Source organism: Penicillium argentinense (genome assembly GCF_028826775.1).
Source record: "Penicillium argentinense strain IBT 30761 chromosome Unknown utg000002l_segment0_segment0, whole genome shotgun sequence".
NCBI lineage: Eukaryota > Fungi > Ascomycota > Eurotiomycetes > Eurotiales > Aspergillaceae > Penicillium > Penicillium argentinense.
This window is the reverse complement of record NW_026622661.1, coordinates 59,389-79,124: the sequence shown is the minus strand read 5'-3', so window position 1 is coordinate 79,124 and position 19,736 is coordinate 59,389. Positions and strand designations below refer to the sequence as shown.

At 45.8% G+C, this 19,736-nt stretch overlaps 6 protein-coding genes across 6 annotated transcripts; 4 read left to right on the top strand and 2 right to left on the bottom strand.

Moving 5' to 3' along the window:
* Positions 1-666: 666 nt before the first annotated feature.
* On the top strand, positions 667-2,166 carry N7532_000925 (M6 family metalloprotease domain-containing protein; the record flags this gene model as incomplete). The annotated part of the gene is made up of 3 exons (XM_056613419.1): positions 667-941; positions 1,008-1,843; positions 1,901-2,166. 3 exons carry the CDS (start codon positions 667-669, stop codon positions 2,164-2,166), a joined length of 1,377 nt encoding a protein of 458 aa, XP_056478460.1.
* Positions 2,167-4,254: 2,088 nt separating this feature from the next.
* On the top strand, positions 4,255-4,988 carry N7532_000924 (putative peroxidase; the record flags this gene model as incomplete). Its single annotated transcript, XM_056613418.1, has 2 exons — positions 4,255-4,897; positions 4,951-4,988. The coding sequence occupies 2 exons, from the start codon at positions 4,255-4,257 to the stop codon at positions 4,986-4,988; spliced, it is 681 nt and encodes a 226-aa protein (XP_056478459.1).
* A 1,537-nt stretch (positions 4,989-6,525) lies between these two features.
* On the top strand, positions 6,526-7,868 carry N7532_000923 (uncharacterized protein; the record flags this gene model as incomplete). Its single annotated transcript, XM_056613417.1, has 2 exons — positions 6,526-6,723; positions 7,587-7,868. 2 exons carry the CDS (start codon positions 6,526-6,528, stop codon positions 7,866-7,868), a joined length of 480 nt encoding a protein of 159 aa, XP_056478458.1.
* A 1,027-nt stretch (positions 7,869-8,895) lies between these two features.
* Positions 8,896-10,550, top strand: N7532_000922 (T6SS phospholipase effector Tle1-like catalytic domain-containing protein; the record flags this gene model as incomplete). Its single annotated transcript, XM_056613416.1, has 5 exons — positions 8,896-9,211; positions 9,285-9,613; positions 9,678-9,771; positions 9,828-10,034; positions 10,132-10,550. Coding segments are annotated over 5 exons (1,365 nt in total), but the record flags the coding sequence as incomplete, so codon positions are not given.
* Positions 10,551-12,671: 2,121 nt separating this feature from the next.
* N7532_000921 (uncharacterized protein) lies at positions 12,672-13,309 on the bottom strand (the record flags this gene model as incomplete). The annotated part of the gene is made up of 2 exons (XM_056613415.1): positions 12,672-12,941; positions 12,977-13,309. 2 exons carry the CDS (start codon positions 13,307-13,309, stop codon positions 12,672-12,674), a joined length of 603 nt encoding a protein of 200 aa, XP_056478456.1.
* A 3,611-nt stretch (positions 13,310-16,920) lies between these two features.
* Positions 16,921-17,410, bottom strand: N7532_000920 (uncharacterized protein; the record flags this gene model as incomplete). Its single annotated transcript, XM_056613414.1, has 3 exons — positions 16,921-16,967; positions 17,021-17,079; positions 17,145-17,410. The coding sequence occupies 3 exons, from the start codon at positions 17,408-17,410 to the stop codon at positions 16,921-16,923; spliced, it is 372 nt and encodes a 123-aa protein (XP_056478455.1).
* Between the last annotated feature and the right edge of the window lie 2,326 nt (positions 17,411-19,736).

Sequence of the window (19,736 nt, the reverse complement as noted above, 5' to 3'; positions counted from 1 at the left end):
GCTCTTTGTAAGAGCCGCATATAGTCGGGAACCGGAAGATTACGCTAATGAAGGTCACACTTACGATGACCTCGTTGCATGTCCTATAATCCCTTGGGACGGTAAATTCAATCTTCAAATCTCGGATCCCTGCGCTGGAGATATAAACTATCAAGATCCGTAACTAGTTAGGAACCGGAAGATTACGCCGACAAAGACCACACTTACGAGTGGCTTGCGTCACATGGGCGATCGAGAATCTAGAATATGCTTCTCCGTTGCCTACACCTGCGACAGGTTCTAGGCCAGATTAAGAAGAGCGAACATGATCACATGAACCCTCGTCCCAGATTTCTTAAGATGAAAATGGACAGAACACCAATGACTGCTTGATATCTGTTAAAAAATGATTAATAGTGGCAAAGGTCTCATTATCCCACCAAAGCGGGGCCGGGGAGTATTTAGTGAGGCGAGAAGCCACCGTGCAAGCGGCGCCCGGCTGGAGGTTCCAACCTACATCATATTTGCAAATAATATTCCTGCCAGGCCTTTTATAAAGGTTGGCGTTTCCCCCACGCTGGAAAGGCATTCATCTTCATATCCAGCTCCACGGGATCTGTTGAGACGGATTTAATATCATACCTACTGCCAATCAGAGCCTTAAGAGAGCGAAATAACAGCGGCACAATGACGTCAGGACATGAATGTGATGACTCGAGACCGTGCCCTGTCCCTCCCCACCCAGATCTCCTTGCTCGACTCCGATATGAACCGAATTCAGTTACTGCTCCCTCTATCACCACACAGATTCCCGGACGTCCTTCATTCAGCGCCAGGACTGGAACACGCACAGGTCTGAATGATGGATGCATCTTCCCTGAATCTCATTTTGAGACTGCTGTCTCTGCGAGCCGTTTGAGCAGAGCTGCATTAGAGCGAACTCCTCTCCGTGGTACTATTCGGTAAGTAAATCGACCAATATATCAGCGCGAGCTGTTATTTTGACTGACAGCAACGTTTGTCAATAGAGCTGCTGTTGTCCTGGTTGACTTCCCAGATAAAAAAATGGGAGCAAATGCCGCACAATACTTCGAAGATCTCTTTTTCTCCACTGGAAGAATCAACACTGGCAGTGTCACCGAATATTACAATGAGGTTAGTGGTGGTAAGATCAGCCTCAGCGGCGAGGTTGTTGGCCCTCTGCGCATGCCCCGTAAGCTTTCAGCCTACGCACATGGCGATAGCGGGATGACCAATGCTACTCCAAATGCTCAGACTATGGCTGCGGACGCACTGGATGCGGTCAAAGGTCAAGTCAATTTCGCTCCCTATGATAATGACCAAAATGGTTACGTCGATGCCTTTGTGGTGGTTCATGCCGGACAGGGCGCTGAGGAGACCGGAAGAAAGGACGATATTTGGTCTCTTAAGTGGACACTACCAGCTGTCACTGATGTCAACGGAGTTAATATATTTGCCTTTCTTACCATCCCGGAGGATGCTAAAGCCGGCGTGGCTGCTCATGAGCTGGGCCATCTCGTCTTCGGCTGGCCGGATCTTTACGACATAGACTGGAGCTCCGAAGGTGCTGGAAATTGGTGTCTGATGGCCGGAGGCTCATGGGGTGGTTCACCACCGGGCGTTAAGCCTTGCCACCCCTCCGCCTGGTGCAAAGAGACCCAGGGCTGGGTGGACAAAGTCGTGGATACCCACCTCCAATCTATCACTTTGGACGCCGTGGAGGACAGGCTACAAGTCCACCGACTGTGGAAGAATGGCGATAATGCAAGCCAGGAGTACTTCCTACTAGAGAATCGCGAGCCCATCGGGTTTGACCAGTCACTTCCTGGATTCGGTCTTCTCGGTATGATTTTCTTTCCTTAATTTGACACGGTTCCGCTCAACTAACCTCAATGTGCAGTCTGGCACATTGACGACTCGCGGGATGATAATCATGACGAACGCCATTACAAGGTGGGTCTCATGCAGGCTGATGCACTGAATCAGCTCGCCACACGTGCAGGCCGCGGTGACCCTGGCGATCCGTTCCCGGGAAGTACGGGAAATAAGAGCTTCACGTTTATATCCAATCCTAGCAGCCGCTCGTATGCGGGTCAGGATTCGAAAGTGTCTATCACGAATATCTCCGCCCCGGCACCGACAATGACTATGGATATTGCTGTGTAATGGCCCAATTTCGGAAGAGATTATGAACTGGAATTTAATTGCTGGCCATCTATTTAACAGGTAAAGTTGTGCTGAGCTCCTATCGAGAGAGTAAAGTCGGAGGCTGGGTTTTTTCTGACACCTGGGACACTTATAATGGTTCAAAGCGCTATCGATTTGTGGTATTTTCTGCTAGTTTGTTGCGTATTGCAAATGTTATTGACAAACTGAGGGGGTGGTCAAATACCACTAGGACCCTTCGGGATGGGCTTATTCATCGTTCACCCAATTTCCACCTAGTATGGTGTCATAACACGCCATAGTTCAAATATAAAGACCCCTGAGATCGCTCAACCGATCTCAACAACCTTCAATCAATCATCTTATTCTGTTTGGACATCTTCAGTACTAGCCAGTACATCGATTCCTCATCCTGACAGTTATTAAAAGTGTATTAGAATACTGGAACTTTCGAATCAGTAAAGTGAGTATTTCACTTTAAATGCGTCCCCTCGCAGTTTTCTCTTTCTCATTTAAATGGGACTCCCATGGGAGCAACTTTGCTCCCACCTCCCATCCCACGAAATTTTTCCTCCTCCCACTCCCATCCCATGGGACCCATTTTCTGCCTAATTTGGCCTGATTCTGCCTAAAACTTGCCTGATTTTCATGCATTAATTACATGTGTTTTGGTTTGGTTCTGTATGAACTACCTTATTTTAAGTCACTCATTCATAATAATATGTATTTTTAGGAAACATCTAAGGAAATGTATATTCATCTTAACATTATACGGTCGCATATGGCCAAATTTGAGATCAATCTAATATTAAGGCTGGTGGTCAACGTAACTTTCACCTGTGGTGGTTGAGTATGGAAATATATATTTTACGCAGAAGTATACTGTGAGGGCTTCGTACTTAGTCAGCATAGTTTACGTCAGACTCGGCCGTAAGGCCCGGGCCCTGACGCTTCAGAATGGACCATCTTCCCCCTCTCTGGCTGATTTCTACGTTCCACGTAGCATATACTCTTTATTTTTCGGCCGAAAAAACTGGGCAAGAAATTTTTTAGAAATACTGCTGGATCTCCTCATAAAATTTACACTCGTATTATTCCTTATTGTCCTATTTTTCTCTACTTATCTATCCTTAGTTTTATGATAAAATTGTAAAAATTGGGTCCAAATTAGATAAAAATCCTGGTGTTAAAGGAAAAGGTTATTATTCTTAAGTATAGGGGGCGGTTGATAGCCGAATTTTTATGGGAGTATAATGAGAAGAAACGGCAAAAGCGAGCACGAAAAAATCGCCTAGTTCGATGCAAACAGGTTGTTACAGTCGGAGAGTGCCTACTGCCACCAGTACAGCCAGTACAGCCTGTTGAACCTGTTGAACAGCCTGCACCCGCACCGGTTGAATCGCCTATTTTGCCACCCTCACCAACCAAACGTGCACCCCGGAGATGTAGCAGCTGCAATAATATTGGCCTTTCAATTACCCGGTGCCCTACTCGATAGTTTTTTTGAATTAATAGTGTTTTGGCGGTTTTATATATATTTGAATATTCAGTAGTGGGTCAGGTGGACGGCTCTCTTGGGAACTACCTTACACGAACACCCTGATTAAAAGTTATGATACTTTATCTGACAGTCTAGTATGTTTTGTTGCCATATCTGAAGGTAGATGGTGCAGGCACTTGAAACTTTCCAGGTTCGTAAATGACCTCGCGGGGTATTGCAAGGTTTCAAAGTTAATTTAAACTCCCGTGTGGCAGATGACCAAAAGATTAGTGAATCAGTTATAATGACGAAGCCCAGCAGGCGGTAGGATAGAGATGACATGACCATTTTACTATTGCACGTGCAGTCTATGGCAATTGCGTATGGTCAGGGTAATGAAGCATGGGTCTAGACCTTCATTTTAGTACACAAGCATCTGCTGATGAATTCATGGCTACGTAATGTTTCCAATGGGCCGCGATACACCGATACCTCAAATTTTCCTGACATCTGCTCCTCCTTCCTTCAATAGTTGTTTTATAATATACAGGATAAATACCTTCGGAACCAAGAGAATCCTGGTCTGCACAAAAATCTCATACGATAAAATGCCTAGTCCACCAGAAGCACTGGAAAAAGGCGAATATCGCCCTGCAGCCTCAGGAGATTTACGATCTCCCTGCCCTGCCCTCAATTCTCTTGCGAATCACGGATTAATTCCCCGCGACGGTCGAGATATCACTGCAGACCAGCTTAAAGATGCTCTCCAACACATCGGCGTTGGCGTCGATATCCGACATACCCTAGTGAAGAGAGCATTTACAGTTCATGATGAGACTTCTCATATAGGCCTCCGGAACCCGGGACAGGTAAATGAGTCTGGAATACCTGTGCTAGATCTAGATCAGACTGGTCGCCCTCATGCTGTGGAGCACGACGTGTCTCTCTCCCGAGAAGACCGTGCTCTGGGTGACTGCATCAAACCAGATCCAGACTTGGTTGACAGATTGGTTCAATATCCAGGCAACAAAGGATCCTTCGCCATCTCCGACCTCGGTCGGTTCCGGAAGCGCCGACATGCAGAGCAAAAGGCAAAGAATTCCGAACTAAATTTCGACTCATCAAAACACAAGGTGGCTTGTGGTGAAGTTGCTCTTTTCCAATCTGTTTTTGGTAAGGGTGTCTTCTACAAAATACCAATCAAATATGTGAAAGCGATGTTTCAGGAGGAGCGTTTGCCATATAAAGAGGGTTGGAGACCGCGATGGATTCCGGCGATGTTTCCAGAACTGTTGTTATTACAGATGGTGATATCACGTTATGCCTTGCCAACTTGATTTAAGAGTATTGGGAATCCTTTTATGCTATGGAATTATCTGTGTTTAACAGGTTGTGGTTGTATATCCAAATTCATATATCCGGTTACCATGCCATCAGATTGTGATTCCTTGCAGTGATCATGTGTGGGCAAATGTTTAAGCATTGCTAATCTCAGAAGGATTCGCCGCCACCGATGTAGTCGGTTACGCGCTCTAGAAACACCTTAAGAATACTGAATCTGGCCAGAGGTGTAGCGTAGTGGGCGGCGTATTAATGCTGGATAGGACAAGTTCTACATTACTCAAGCTAATCCTAGAATAGCTGTGGTCACTAACAGAAGCCCAGTTTAATGCTAACTATAGAATGGGCAAAACTAGGTTGCTACTAGACATTGAGTAATGCCTGGCGTGGAAAGTACGCTAAAACTTCAGTAGAAAAACCTAAGAAATACCAAGGGAAGAAGGAGGAGGCTCATATTGAGGCTAAGAGTTACGGATAATTGACTTGATATAACCACTCAGAAACCAGCAATATGTCTGCTCAACTAATACGTATCACGATGTGAACTTTCTAGGATATCGTCAAATTGTGTCTTCGCGAGCATTCAAGGAGATTAGAATGCGGTAATAATAACGTTTTTAAATCTGGGGAGTGGCAGCGCTTAATAACTGCAGTGGAAGACGGGAGGTAGAGTAAATAGGTATTGCGTGTTTAGAAAGAGGGTTCGAGAGATATAAAACTGATGTCGACTAACCAAGAAGCTCGCACCCTTTTCATAATTTCTTCTCATATTTCTCTGCAGCCTTGCATTTGAGCGCGTAGAATTGAGCCGGTCCAGCGAGTTGTCCACCAGTGCCTGCGCGCCACGCGGTTTCTTGCCGGTTCTCAGACAGAGGAGCACAATTAGGGTAACTGACAATGCAAACAGCTTCTCCCTTGTTAGGCAGGACATCATTTACTTAGTGTTACGGGCCGTTCGAAAGAAACAGATTCATTCCGTGCCTACAGGACGAGAATCTCGAAGATGAAGAAGGGAGGAGAAAGAAAGAAAGTCCGCCAGAAAAAGAGGGGTTAAGTCCCCAGCAAGCGCGTAGTGCAAACGACCCAATATTATGCCTCAGGCATCCGTCCACAAGATGAGGCTATTCCCAGGTTCATCCGTCACACTTAGGTCTATTGAAAGTTAGAACATTTCGATGCGGGCCTGATTATCGTATTGAAGAGAATATTTCTGCGACCACCAAGGGATCTCTTAAGAGCTACCATAACACGGCATATAGCATAAGAGAGTTTACTTACTTGTGCTTCAACTTATCTCTCTTGCACTGCCATTGAGATAAAAAAGAGCCTCACATCTTTCGAACCGCCCACCCCACTACTTCACCCAGACGAACCACCCCACATCACACCAACCAGCCTTGTCGCCATATCCCCACTACCTACTCCACGATCTCGTTTCAAGGACAAATACTCAACGGTGTCACGCGCCTCGATATGGCCCAGAATGTCCTGTATTTTAAGCCCCTCGGGCTCAGCAACCGCACCGCGTGCTGCTTTACATGTGGAACGACGCCGCCCTTATCTATATTCCAGAGAGCTCCGTCGAGGAGCCACCGCGACTTCATGTCGAGAGTTGCGTGTGGCAGGTCGTCTATCGTGATATGAAATCACATTTCGAGAAACCCCGACGCAGTTTCTCAATCAACAACCCCGTCGACCGGACCACTAACTACCAACCGCCACCTTCCTTCGCACAGGTCACCACTTAAGACGGCCATGTCGAACTCCTGTATCAGTGTTAGGCCCTCCAACAGCCCCTAAATCTACTTCCCTAGAGGGACCTCGCATCATGGACTTTGGCTCGCCCACCCATCCGTCCCCACCATGATTGAAACGGAGCCACTGCCTCCTCAATCAATCTGCTCTCCTCAAACCCCCCAACAGACACCACACACCTCTATAGCAGAGAATTAAATTCCTACCTACGCATCAGTCCTCCAACGTCCCGAATCATCTCCACTGCCATCGACACCTAAAAGCTACCACACACATCCTCCTAAACCGGCACAAACAATCGAAGATCTTCATCGCCATTTTTATGATAAGCCGTAACTATTCAAGATTGGTAACAAGACCACGAAATACCCAGCTTATCGAGCCCGCAACAAACCGGCATCTGTAACACAGTCGTTGTTCAGATTTTTAAAGTCGGCATTACCAGCGTTCTCACGGTCTCTAGCAGAAATGCAGCTAAATGGGGACAGTTGCTGCCCGTATTATTCGCAAATCTATTACGGCGGCGCCATGAAGGCAGCTTAATGTAACAAACGGAAACGAGGCCACAACAGGCCTTACTGGTGACGCTCAAAGTTCACCGCGCAGGAAGTTTAGGAAAATCTCCGTGGATCAAATAAATATGAATTTACACAGTTATTGTAGCCTGCATATCGTTCGCGGATTAGATCCTAGATCACGGGTAGAAGTGACTGCTCAATAGGCAGCTACAGGAGTAGGCAGGACGCAGACAGTAACCTCGACTACAATTAGAAGTATCTGCCCTCAGATAGTTCTGTTTTGTTATCACACTTGTACCTCAATTCAGTGTTTCAACTCGCATTAGGTCAGGATAAACGAATTCTTCTTCTACTACTACTACTACTACTACTACTACTACTACTACTACTACTACTACTACTACTACTACTACTACTACTACTACTACTACTACTACTACTACTACTACTACTACTATTACTACTACTACTATTACTACTACTATACTCTAGGAACTTACGCTGACCGCCATTCAACTGGCCCCGTTTCATTACTCTCCGTCTCGGTTACGGAATCAGCATTTACGCCTCAAATCTTTCAGTCAGCCCATATCAATGGGATCAACTAGAGGATGCAACCAGGCCGACTAGTAAGACGGCAGAAGCCTACGTTCTACTCGTGTAGAAACTATAATTTGTAATTTTCAAACTTGATATAATAGCGCAATAAAGGGTTATATAGCGCTGATACTATCGCCATTAGTTTTTTACGAAGCAGATATGAACAGACGTCGGCATCCTAGTAATTGTTTTGTGAATTTCTTTCTGGGTCATCTGTCGCACGAGAGTTTAACTTGACTTTGAAACAATACCCCACGAGATCATCGATCAGCCTTAAATTTAAGTTTGCCTACAATTTACGGCAGTCAGGCAGGGAGTTCTAGACTACCAAATGATGTATATCAGCATTCAATCAGGGTCTTTCTATAAGACGATTGTGGTGCATCTTGTTAATCGCGAAGACCACCATATAAGCTTTTTGCGATCCATAATTTTACGGTGGGGCCTATCTATTCCCACCCCCAGTGGAGGCCGAAAATTATTGATCTCCCGCCATGAAGAAATTTGTCACAATAGCTTTACTAAGGTACCAGTTACGAAGGATGTTTCATTTCAGATTTTAGACTCAATACTATATCGTTACCACCTACAAAATTACGGAATAGCCTTCCAGTTTCAATCATTCATGCCTTAATGACGTCTTTAGCTTCCCAGAGCAGTTTGCTTTCGGTAACCTTAGAGCCTAGAAGGATCGATCTAACGCAATCTGAAATATGACATCATTACGATTTAATACTCTACTAGATGTATGAAGGGCGTAATTCTCTTTCATATATAGTTGTCAGAGCGCTCTGGGGGGCAAGAACCTCTCTAATCATTCCAAATCGCATAATAAGCACCAAATAAAACTTCAAATTAGTAAATATTGTGGTGGGTCTCCTCCAACAGGCCAAATCTTACATCAATCAGGAAAGTAAGTACCTTAATGTTGAATGCTCCAAATAAGCCATCTCCTTAGTACAAGGGTCCAGGCCAAGCCTACGCTTGGCCTACGCTAAGTTTATGTAGAACCTGGATGGTTAACGCTGAACCAGGCTTTTTGAGAATAACAAGCCTCCTTACGAACAGTCATTATCCTTTCTCCCCTGCCTTTCCCGGACGATCCAGATTCGCTCTATTACCACGCAACAAATGCCTAAGCTGGCAAGCTACAAGCGCATAATCCTTTGCGCCGACGGGACATGGCTGGCATCTGACGAGGGCGACAAGTCTGTGCCTTCGAACGTTGCGAAGATCGCTCGAGCGATTGCGACCAGTGGCCCCGATGCTGATGGCAATATCGCGAAGCAGATCGTATCGTACCATTCGGGCCTGGGCTCCGGAGACCTTCCGTTCCAAAAGGCCATATATGGTGAGTGCACAGCTAGCATGCGCTGCTTCCCATTTATTGAACAACTGTGGCTTACGTGCTGCTTGCCTCATAGGCGGCATCGGCCGGGGTTTGGACGTCGACGTGTGCCAAATTTATGATTTCATCTCCAATAACTACGAGCCTGGCGATGAGTTGTTCTTTTTTGGCTTCTCGCGCGGAGCTTTCACGGTGCGCTCAGTCGCTGGCCTGGTAGCCGACGTCGGTGTCCTCTCTGCAGTGCACATGTCGCACTTTGCAGAGATGTGGAAGGCCTACCGTGAGAATACGGACGGGGAGCCCTTCAAGAAGACACCGTGGTATCAGCAGAATAAGGACAAGCTGCGCTTGACGGATGACCTCAGGATTAAAGTTGTTGGGGTTTGGGACACTGTTGGTGCTCTGGTACGTGACACAAGGGATGATTAATGGATATACTGCTACCACGAGCCTGATCTAACATGGCTAGGGAATCCCTGAATGGCCGTTGGTAAGATTTGCCGCAAAAGCTGGCATCGCAATCAACAAACAGTACGCATTTCATAACACGAACCTATCAAAAAGTGAGTTACATCGCCAATAGCTTAGTATACCGGCGCTGAACGGTGCTTTCCATCAGATCTGGACTATGCCTTCCAAGCCCTTGCCATTGACGAGGAACGGCAAACCTTCCTTCCTACCCTCTGGCACAAGACCCCTGGTGCCCCGGCCAAGGATCTACAACAATGTTGGTTTCCCGGCGTTCACGGCAACATCGGTGGCCAAGCAGAATGTCCACGTACCGCAGGTGACCATGAAGAGATCGGCGACATCGCATTCGTGGATGGTAAGGCCCTTCCTGTCCTCCTAAATGACGATTCTAGTTGACTCAATGCCCCTCGCAACCTAGGTGGACAATCTCTCCGGCATGCTAACCTTTGAAGAGGGCGCGATCAAAGTACTCATCAAGCAGCACCAGCAAGCGCTGGCCGATATCAACTCCCAAAACAACGTCATGAACGGCTGGGGCTGCGGACCCATCGTTTCTAATTTCTCTGGGCTGCAAGGGGCCTTCTTCCGTATTCTTGGCAAGCAAGACCGCACGCCGGGCAATTACCCCCGAGCCCCTGGTGAAGGTATTGGTGGCGCTACGAACGAGTATTTCCATCCGATTGCCCGGATACGGAAGATCAAACTCTCCAGTTACAACCCAATATCGCTTTACGGGTATTCCCTCGAGGAGCCTAATGGCGATGCCGGCTGGAAGTGGGTCAGAACTGGCGGACATGCTGTGCCCGAGTATGTGATGCACCCGGAGAAGAAAATGAGGATTGATAGGGATAATAGCGTGCGACCTAAGTGACGATGGGTTGGGAATGTAACATCTCGGGTGAGTGAATGGCTAATTGATACTGAGTTTTGGCGTGCGGATACTGTATTTGTACACCAAATGCTGATAGTACAAGGGTATGTTCAGGCCTTGATATTTGAATCTATGGAGTATTGTATTTTGGAGGAAAGAACACCCGTTATTACTTTGTTCCCTTAATTCAAGTATGAATAAACCATGGAAGTTTCACATGTAAGGCTACCAACTAACGGACTAGATCTGATGTTCGAAAGGAACTAAACACTGCAACCAGCATTATGATGATCATCCTTTTGAACATAAAATAAATATATCCTGTTGTTGGCAATATGGGACGTAAGCTCCGGGTGCCTTTTTCTATAGTTTCAAATAGATCCCCTTTCCGATGCATCTCTTATAGGTGGTGAGCGAGCTGATGCCATGGACCACTGTCTTGCCGGAATTGTCTGGCTCTCGCATGAAGTCAAAGTTGCGGCTAGCTATATCCCCATCTACGATCAGAGAGACTCTATGCAGAGGTATGCAGTCATATGGGTCTCCAGCATGCAAGCAGGACTAACATGCTCCGTAGGCAATCGAGTCCTTGCAAGAGAGGTTGAACGAGATCTAACTGGATGAGGACAGTGCTCCCTTCGAAGGATTAATGTTTGGCGAACAACTTAGTCCGTCTCCAAGCTGCCACTCTAGTAGATCTGGGAGTCGCCCCGAAAGCCGAACAGGCTCTGAGAGAGATGGATTATTTTTAAAAGTGCTTGAGAAAATGGTAGGCAGTGTGTCCAGGGTGGTGGTGGGACCCACCGCCCACTCCACTCACTTCTCCACCCACTCGGCCTTCTTCTCTTCCTTCCTTCTCTCTAGCTAGCCCAGATAGTTTCAATGGACTCTTTCACTGTTCACTGGCTATCTCACTCATTTAACCACTGACAAAGAGTAATATGCACCCCATCAGCAGAGACTAGCTTTAAGTTCGTACCCAGTTGATACCGATTGGTTACATGCAAGCGGAGTTTGACTTGGAGATTGAGGAGGAACCGCGGATGACCGAACCACGGACAAATAAGCACAAGGTTGCGGGTTCGGATGATCGACGTGCGTCATGTGGTGTATCCGAAATCGGTTGGGGTCATATTCGGACGCTAAATTTCAAATTAACCTGAAGGCAAAAAAAGAGCTAAATACTGTAGGACCATTGCCACGGCTCCATCTTTCACTGGGTCGTCTTCGATGTCGGTGTGAATGTGGCGTTTTTTTTTCACTGGGTGATCAGCTCAGTCAGTTGCCGGTTGAAGCCTTACAAAGTTCATTTGAAGGGGCCGGGATTGGTCTCCAAACAGGACCCTTGGTCGCCGCGGTACAGCAGATGGTTACTTATATTCATCAACAAACGTCTTCTTTCAAACCACAGCGTCTGTGGCCGCATCGCTGTTCCATCAGCAAACCAAAACCATTCACCAGGCTCAGAAATAATGTATATCTCTGTCCCCGGCGGATCACCAAAACAATTTGTATATACAGCATCTGTCACAGGCCCTTTTCGCGCCCATCCTACCTGCTAGTTCACTCGCGTTCGCACACAGGCAAAATGGCTTTTCGATACTCGTATATTGGGTGTGGCAAGACTATATCTGTACTCAGTAATTCGAAACGCCACGAGCGCTTCTTACACCGCAACTTCCAGAGCTTCAGTCCTGAAGCAGCAGATGTACCTTGGAAGTCTTCACAGTGCTATGTTCCTCTTAATGGATAAGAAAGTATTGATGTAAACCTGGCCAATCATGGGTGAAAAAGAAAGGATCTTCGGAGTTTGGCAAATTTGTCCTGGTATGTTTCACCCAGGGAGGAAAATTAAGAAGGCGATTAAGTCCACAAAGATGTACATGCCAGAACGAGCAAGAAGGCAACTTCACCAGGTCCATTGAATACCAAGGAGTGAAATAGATTTGACAAAACTAGCGCAGGCTTTCATCAAATTCAAATTCCATCAATATTAATTTCCACCAGGATCAATTTCCGCCAAATTACTTTTCACCAAGCTCCATGTCACAACGACCGAGGCTTTTGTTCCTTGTTCGGCCATTGCAGCATTACAGTGTTGTTTACATCGACCACCTTGGATTAATTATTTGCCTCATAGTCCACAATAGGTATCAATTTGTTGTCTTGCGTGAGACCCTTCCCAGAAGAATGGTAGAACGCCTGAGCGCTGTCAATGTCCGAGGTTTGTATAGTGGGAGGAAATTCGTAGGCCATCACTGATGTCGGGTTTCGTGGACCGAATTGCAGTGACTTCATTCCTGTCTTGTTCCCATCTTCCACCTCGGGGGCAAACTCGTGACGGAGTCCGAGGATATGACCCAGCTCATGCAGGAAGACATTTTTTAGATACTGAATGGTCCCGGATTTGAATGCGTCAGGTACACGTTCAGTATATTCAGATCCAGATCATTCGGGAAAAAGGCCTCAGCAATGACACCGGGAATGTTACTTTCTGCGTAAGAAAGGACGAACGCGGCATCAACAATCTTGTAAACCCATTCAAACTGCACACCGAGTTCTAGATAATTCCATTCATCGGCGGCTTCTTTCAACTTATTTGCCGCTAGAAAAGCGAGCTCCTGCTTTGGATATCTGTTCTCAAAGACAGCAAAATTGACAGTGTTTTTCGATCCCGTCTTCCAGCGAGGAATGGCTTTTCCAAGACCTCCCAGTTGAAGGGCCGCCACACTACTTTTGCCAGTGATCGTGATAGGCATTGGTTTCTGCGTAGTGCACGGGTATCTCTCGAGTCTAGACATGGAGCCCGATACGAGCGGTAAGTTTTGTGCCTTGGCCGTATTCGTGTCCAATGTTTTTTAATCCTCTGGGCCAACAGCCTCCTTGAGGTTTTGGAAGAAGCTGGCTCTGGCAGGGTTGATAGTATGTTGAGAATGGGGCATGGTGAATAGTTTCGGCGGATCAGTAGATGTTCCACACCAGTGTGTTCCTCTTCGTTCCAGTTTGGTTCAATAAATAAGATTTCAGTTTAAATTTATTTTGAATGACATTTTCCCAAAACATCTGATGGACATCATGCCAAAATTTATAACTCGTAAGGCTGCTTACTTGGACCAGAGCATTCTGTGAGTCACGAGAATACTACCTCGTGAACATATCCACCAAGAACTGGCTGAAAGTTGCTATGTCTAGCCTGATTCAATATCTCCACCAAAAAGAAAAGAACTGCTAATCAGCAATGAGGAATTTCCAACTGACCACTTTGGTGATTGATCAGGCAACATTACTGAGCCTACATACATCAGGTACTCACTTAGTCACCACAGTCACCTGACTCTGTACCTCTTCTCTCACTTCCCACGCTCTCTCTTCCTTCCTCTTCTCTCTCTCTCAGATAGCAGAAGATAGCAGCAGATAGCCAATACCACCTGCTTCTCACCCGTTCACGATCATCCTGTACATCTAACACTCTCAATTACCTTTGAGAAGGCTTTGTTCTTCGCTTTGGGTCTAGAGTGCTTGGTTCCGAGTTCCGAGATGCCAAGGAACATGTTCCAGGATTTTGAAATTTGGCTCGTACACAAGCCAGTTACGCGCACCATAAGACTGGATATTGCAACCTTTTGGCGGATGATGGACTCTGCCAAGGCTGCGTGGGAAGTCCTCGAAGCACGACGCACATTACTCCGGGGCTTTCCGCTTTTGGCGATGTTTATCTACGGCGGTTTTCCCCCAATTGCGCTCCGTGCCGTGGCCAATAGCCGCGGAACCCATTCAAGAAGCCAAATAAGAAAATCGATTGATTACCTTACACGTATTCTACATAATTCTGGAGTCAACTAATGGCTTTAGCTCAGAGCCCTGTGTTGTGATATGAGGCTAGCGCAGATCAGGAACAAAGCCGCAACATCGGAAATAACCCCGGGTTGCCAAATCAACTTGGTCTTCTCGTTGTATATTGTAGTGGGGAGACCCCCTCCCCTACTACATGGGTGCCATCCAGACTATGTGACATAGCCGGCAGTATACAGTGCCCGGATAGCTAGTTCTAGAATACACCTTCTTACACCTCCCCGACCTGACCCCTACATTTGGGATTCTCGCTATTTCTTGATTGCTACGCGTGTGTTTTGTGGTGATTTTTCTGCTGAATCGACCCGCACGTCTCAGCGCGTGCTGCCATCGAGCGTTACCCTCTTCAATATAAAGCCTCGTGTATCCCCTCAAGAATAAAATAATACATACCGGTGAATTACAACACCCTGTACTAGTGAGTTTTCTACGTAACACATAATATGTAATGACGTCTACCGAGATTCCTCGAACGATAGAACATATCAGAGCTCTAGATCAGGAACCTTGGTTCATAGAGGCAGCATCGGTTTAAGGTGCCCGGATGATTGACCATGCCTCAGCGAACTCTAGATTTTCATGGCCCCTAGTCCTTAGATGCTAAGTGTGGCCATGCCTGTGAGCTTGTTGAAACATGTGAAGCGGATCCAGCAAAGCTAATTCGCGTAGCAGGCTCGTGATCATGTCGATCGCGTGGTAGGGTTTTGAAGTTGATCTGGACTTCCATTCAATACTGTAGATGATCAAGAACAAGTTCTATCAATTACGAAGAAGTCTATATCTGTTCGTTTTGTAGTATTTATTCCAAGCTGATTGAAAGAATATCAATTGGGCATCTCTCGCTCATGGCCCTTAGGCCGAGAATCCTCATTCCCATCTGCATCTTCGGACAACTTGGACTATACGGCGAATAGAAGAAGTGGTCAAATACGACTAGGACCCTTGGGGATAGGCTTATTCATCATTCATCCAATTCCCCCAAATCGTGAATGAGTGACTGTGATTGAGTCAATCAGTACAGCTGGTTTTGCTCTCCCTCCATGCATCATCTTTAAAGCCAAAATTCATAACTCTTTGCTGTTCTGAAGCGTGCCTATGGTCGTCTGATTACCAATCAAGCACGCCTAGGGTTCAACCATATCGATAAGCTAGATTTCCTAGCAAGTTATCCTCAGGCACGAGAAGAGACCTTTAAACTAGAGATGATTCAGTCTAGTTTCACAGCAGCAGGTCTAGTTCCGCTAGATCCTGAACATGTTCTCTCAAAACTCAATATTTCCCTTCGAACACCAACACCCCCATCTAGCCGGACCTAACAGCTGGTCGAGTCAATTCAGCCCTAAAATACCGAAAATAGTGATTAAATTACAAAAACAAGCTGCTTTGATCAAAAATCTACTTCGACAACAATCAAGAAGCCCCCCTACCCCGACCAACATGGCTATCAATCAGTTAATTAAGGGGAGCTATCACTCAATACATACTGCCGCGCTACTAGCGCAGGCAGTCATTTAGTTTCGGACTCCGAATGAGAATAAACGGCAAAAACGAGCCCGGAAAAATCGTCTAGGTCGATGGAACAGAGTGTTACAGTCGGAGAGGGCCTACTGCCACCAGTGCAGCCAGTGAAGCCAGTTGAACGTGTTGAACAGCCTCCGCCCGCACTGGTTGAATCGCCTATTTTGCCACCTCGACCGGCCAGACGTGCACCTCCTAGGTGTAGCGGTTACAAGAATGTCGTCCATTCAATTACCTGGTGGCCTAATCGATAGTTTTTGGATTAATAGAGTTTTGGTGGTTTTATCTATTTTCAATCTTTAGTAGTGGGTGGGATGGGCCGCCTAACCGGGAATTACGTTATGCGTTTGCTGGTGCGCGTTTGCTGGGTACTTAAGCCCTCTTTTTCTGGCGGACTTTCCTTTCTTTCTTCTTTCTTCTTCATCTTCGAGATTCTCGTCAGTAGGCACCTAATGAATCTGTTTCTTTTGAACGACCCGTAACGACGACGAATACGAATGCGAATATTCGTAGTTCTGGTCACATGGTCCGCATGTGTCTTTAAACATAGTAGACGCCATCTGTACTCGAGATATACATTGAAACAACGTGTATTATCCGTGAAGTGTTGAGTAGCTAGAGTTTTAGACGTGCCTACACTTATTCCTCGAAGTGTTTACTTGTTTTAACGGCTGTTTAGAAGCCCACTTGGCAGTAATAGATGGTGAACACGCGCGAAAGTTTTATCTTTATTTTTATTTTCATTGAAGCAAGCAAAAATACAGCTCAAGCACGGTCAATTAACAATACCCGTCGAGACGATAGGAATTTCGGCAACGCAAGTACGACAAGGAAATTAATCGAAAAGTTGAGGTGTTCAAGATGTTGTTGAAGTTTCTAGGCACCTCTTTGTCTTGCAATGGCAAGTTTCCGCGAGAGTATACACAGCTGACCCGACTTTCAGTGCAAAAGGTTCGGTAAAAGCGGATTTTAGTCAAAGCTCCCTTAGGTCCCTGGGTACCTAGCCAAAAGTAGGTGGTGGGCACTGCTGATGCTCCCAACTACCGTCTTTGATTTTATCAGATATGTTTTGATGAAATGTGGATGAGGAGAGAACATACGACAGTTTTTGGGCTTTTCAAAGTCATGCACCCACCCCTTCTTTGTCTTGTACCAGTTCCTTTCATACCAGTCAGCTTGTTCAAAATGTAAAGATCTATATCTAAATCGCATAATTGGACTTACTTGTACCGGCAACTCGCATTCCACTGGCCACCTGGAGATTCCCGGCTAGTTTTGTCGCTCGAGTCGCACGGGTACTTCCAGTACCAGTATGGCTTTCGGATCTTACAAGGGTTGAACTTATCACCAAATTTACCTCCTCCACCGCCATTAAAGCGATCTCTCTCCTCAAGGGTATCGGAATCCGTGAAATCCGCGGTCGGGGAAGCGGCCACGATTTCAGTTGCTAGAGGAAGCAGGACCGTCAGAAGGTAAAGAGGAGACTTCATTCTCACGACCAACTGATGGTTTTAGGATTTTATTTGCTGATTTGGAGCAGAGTTTTGTAGAAGATATTTTCAACTTGATGAATTCGGATATACAATCAAAGGATTGTTGGGCATTTAAATAGACGATGGCGGCATATCAATCAACTACAGTTCGGTATTTTTGTTGAGCAGCAGAGACTTAACAAATGAGTCTAGATTCTCTCTGCGCGTCATGACTTTCACTATATGACCAATAACTTTCCCAATTATGGTATGGATCGCACTGGAGAGGTCTATACAAGTATTACTTGTCTTGAGTTCTCCGTTCTCCGCTCTTGACCCAAATGGATAAGCTATTCTTGTTCCCGAGTCTAGAGCGAAAGTCATATGTCCCAAATACGAACACAAAATTGTCTTTTTCTTCTTTCTAAGGAAATGAAAAGTTTGGTTGAAAGATCTAGGCCTATGGCTGGCTGGCATAGATTTAGGCCGCTTGGCTTAAGTTTACTGTTGCAAATGCAGTGCAGCTCTTCACCACAAAAACTGAGCCCGCCCCCGGGAATTTTGACATAAGTGAACTTGCGTATTTTTTTCACCATCTTTCAAAGCTCGCTCACTTTAGATATGCCCAGACCTCTTTGCATACGAGCTCAATTGACCATGTGTTAAGACGCCGAAGTCCTCCCTGCTTCAATTCAACAAAGCCCAACGCATTGATCCATTCTCTGCAGTTTACAGTTTCTTGATTACATCTATCCGTCTGGTCGCAGAGCCATCTAGAAAGAACAATCGAGCCTCCGATGTGAAAGTTAAAATCAAACAAGCCCCTGGAGCTCTTTTTCTTGGCAAGGCTAATGAACTGTGCGGAGAAAACTTGAATTAGCTACAAGTTATTAACCCGGTTAATTCGTCATGTGGGCTCATGAGACTAGTCTAGACTTTTGGATTGTTTCAAACGCCCTGGCTATCTGAAAAGTTTGGGTCGAAAAGTCCTTATAACCTGGAAACTTTAGATTATCGGAGTTGGTCGGACTGAACCTGAGAGTTCATGCGTTTTCGGGAAAGTAAGATCTACCTGGTTTACGGGTTCTACAGCCGCTGCATTTGCCTCGCATCTTTGAGCTATTGTATGCAGAGGTAAATGAAATGAAACGGCCCAACTATAAGCCTCTATATCAACATTGTTAACTCAGGTCAGAGTTGACTTTTTCAAAATAACAACTTTACTTGAAGCTGCAACTCCAGGTTTTGAGTACTAGAATACCGATACACCACTCACGTTGTTTCATGGTACAAAATTTACCGTAATTTATCTAGTGAGCTGGATGTGTGGCCTATTCAATCATAAGAGAATGCGGACTAGTCATGACGTAGGTTTGGAGGCGACAGACACATTGATCACGAGGGTGATTTGCGGCTCGGGTAGAGCCAGAAAGCATGTCACTTAAAATAGTGTATTATAGACTTTGCCTGCTATTTTTGTCTTAACAGCACTTGCCGTTGAAAACATGGTATGATTCAATGTGGCGGTGAAAGTCATGAATCTTATCTATCAAGAGACAAATAAAAGCCCCTGCTCCTGAGAAGAAACATTTACCTCTTTCGTTCCGAATTGCCTGCCACCTTTCAAATATTTTGTAGTGGCATCGTATGGATAATGTTAGACCAAATTAACTCACACTTTTTGAAAAATGTGTGAACATCAGTTTTTGTAGTCGTCGGTATATTGTGGGGTAGGTCTTGGGAACAGTTCGTTCCAAGGAACGAGCGTTTGGTCTCTCGGTTATGTGCGCTCAGTTCAGTCCCGAGAGTGGGGAACGCAGTGTTCTGGCATCCCGGAGAATACCGGCTATTTTCATCCGATGACATCGATTCTAACTATTAGCTTTGTGAGTACGTATTTGACAAATTTCTTGGCAATCATTACTGAGCTGATGTAAGCGTCAAAAATGAGCAAGATATGTCCCCCGGGGTTTATTTGCTGGGCGCCTATCGAACGGAGCTCCCTGGGCCGTTTATTTATGAAATGGGTGCAGTGAGATGACAGTTCCAAGAATCGAGCGGGATTTTCACTGAAAAGAGGCAGGAGCTCGTATGGAGTGGTTCAAATGGTTCGACTACCGATCTATTTCATGATCTTCATGTCTGTTCATATGCCAACATCCATCACCTCTGTTACTTCAAAGGAACTCAAATTGGAGGATATGCTCGAAGCTCTAATTTATTCCTGGATAGCTCCTGTAGGCCTGCAGCAACTGTGCAGAGTGGGAACAATCTGGAGATGAGTGACATGCATGAGCTGAAGATCATGGATGGGGAAAGTGTTCTTATTTCGGTTTACCAGCCA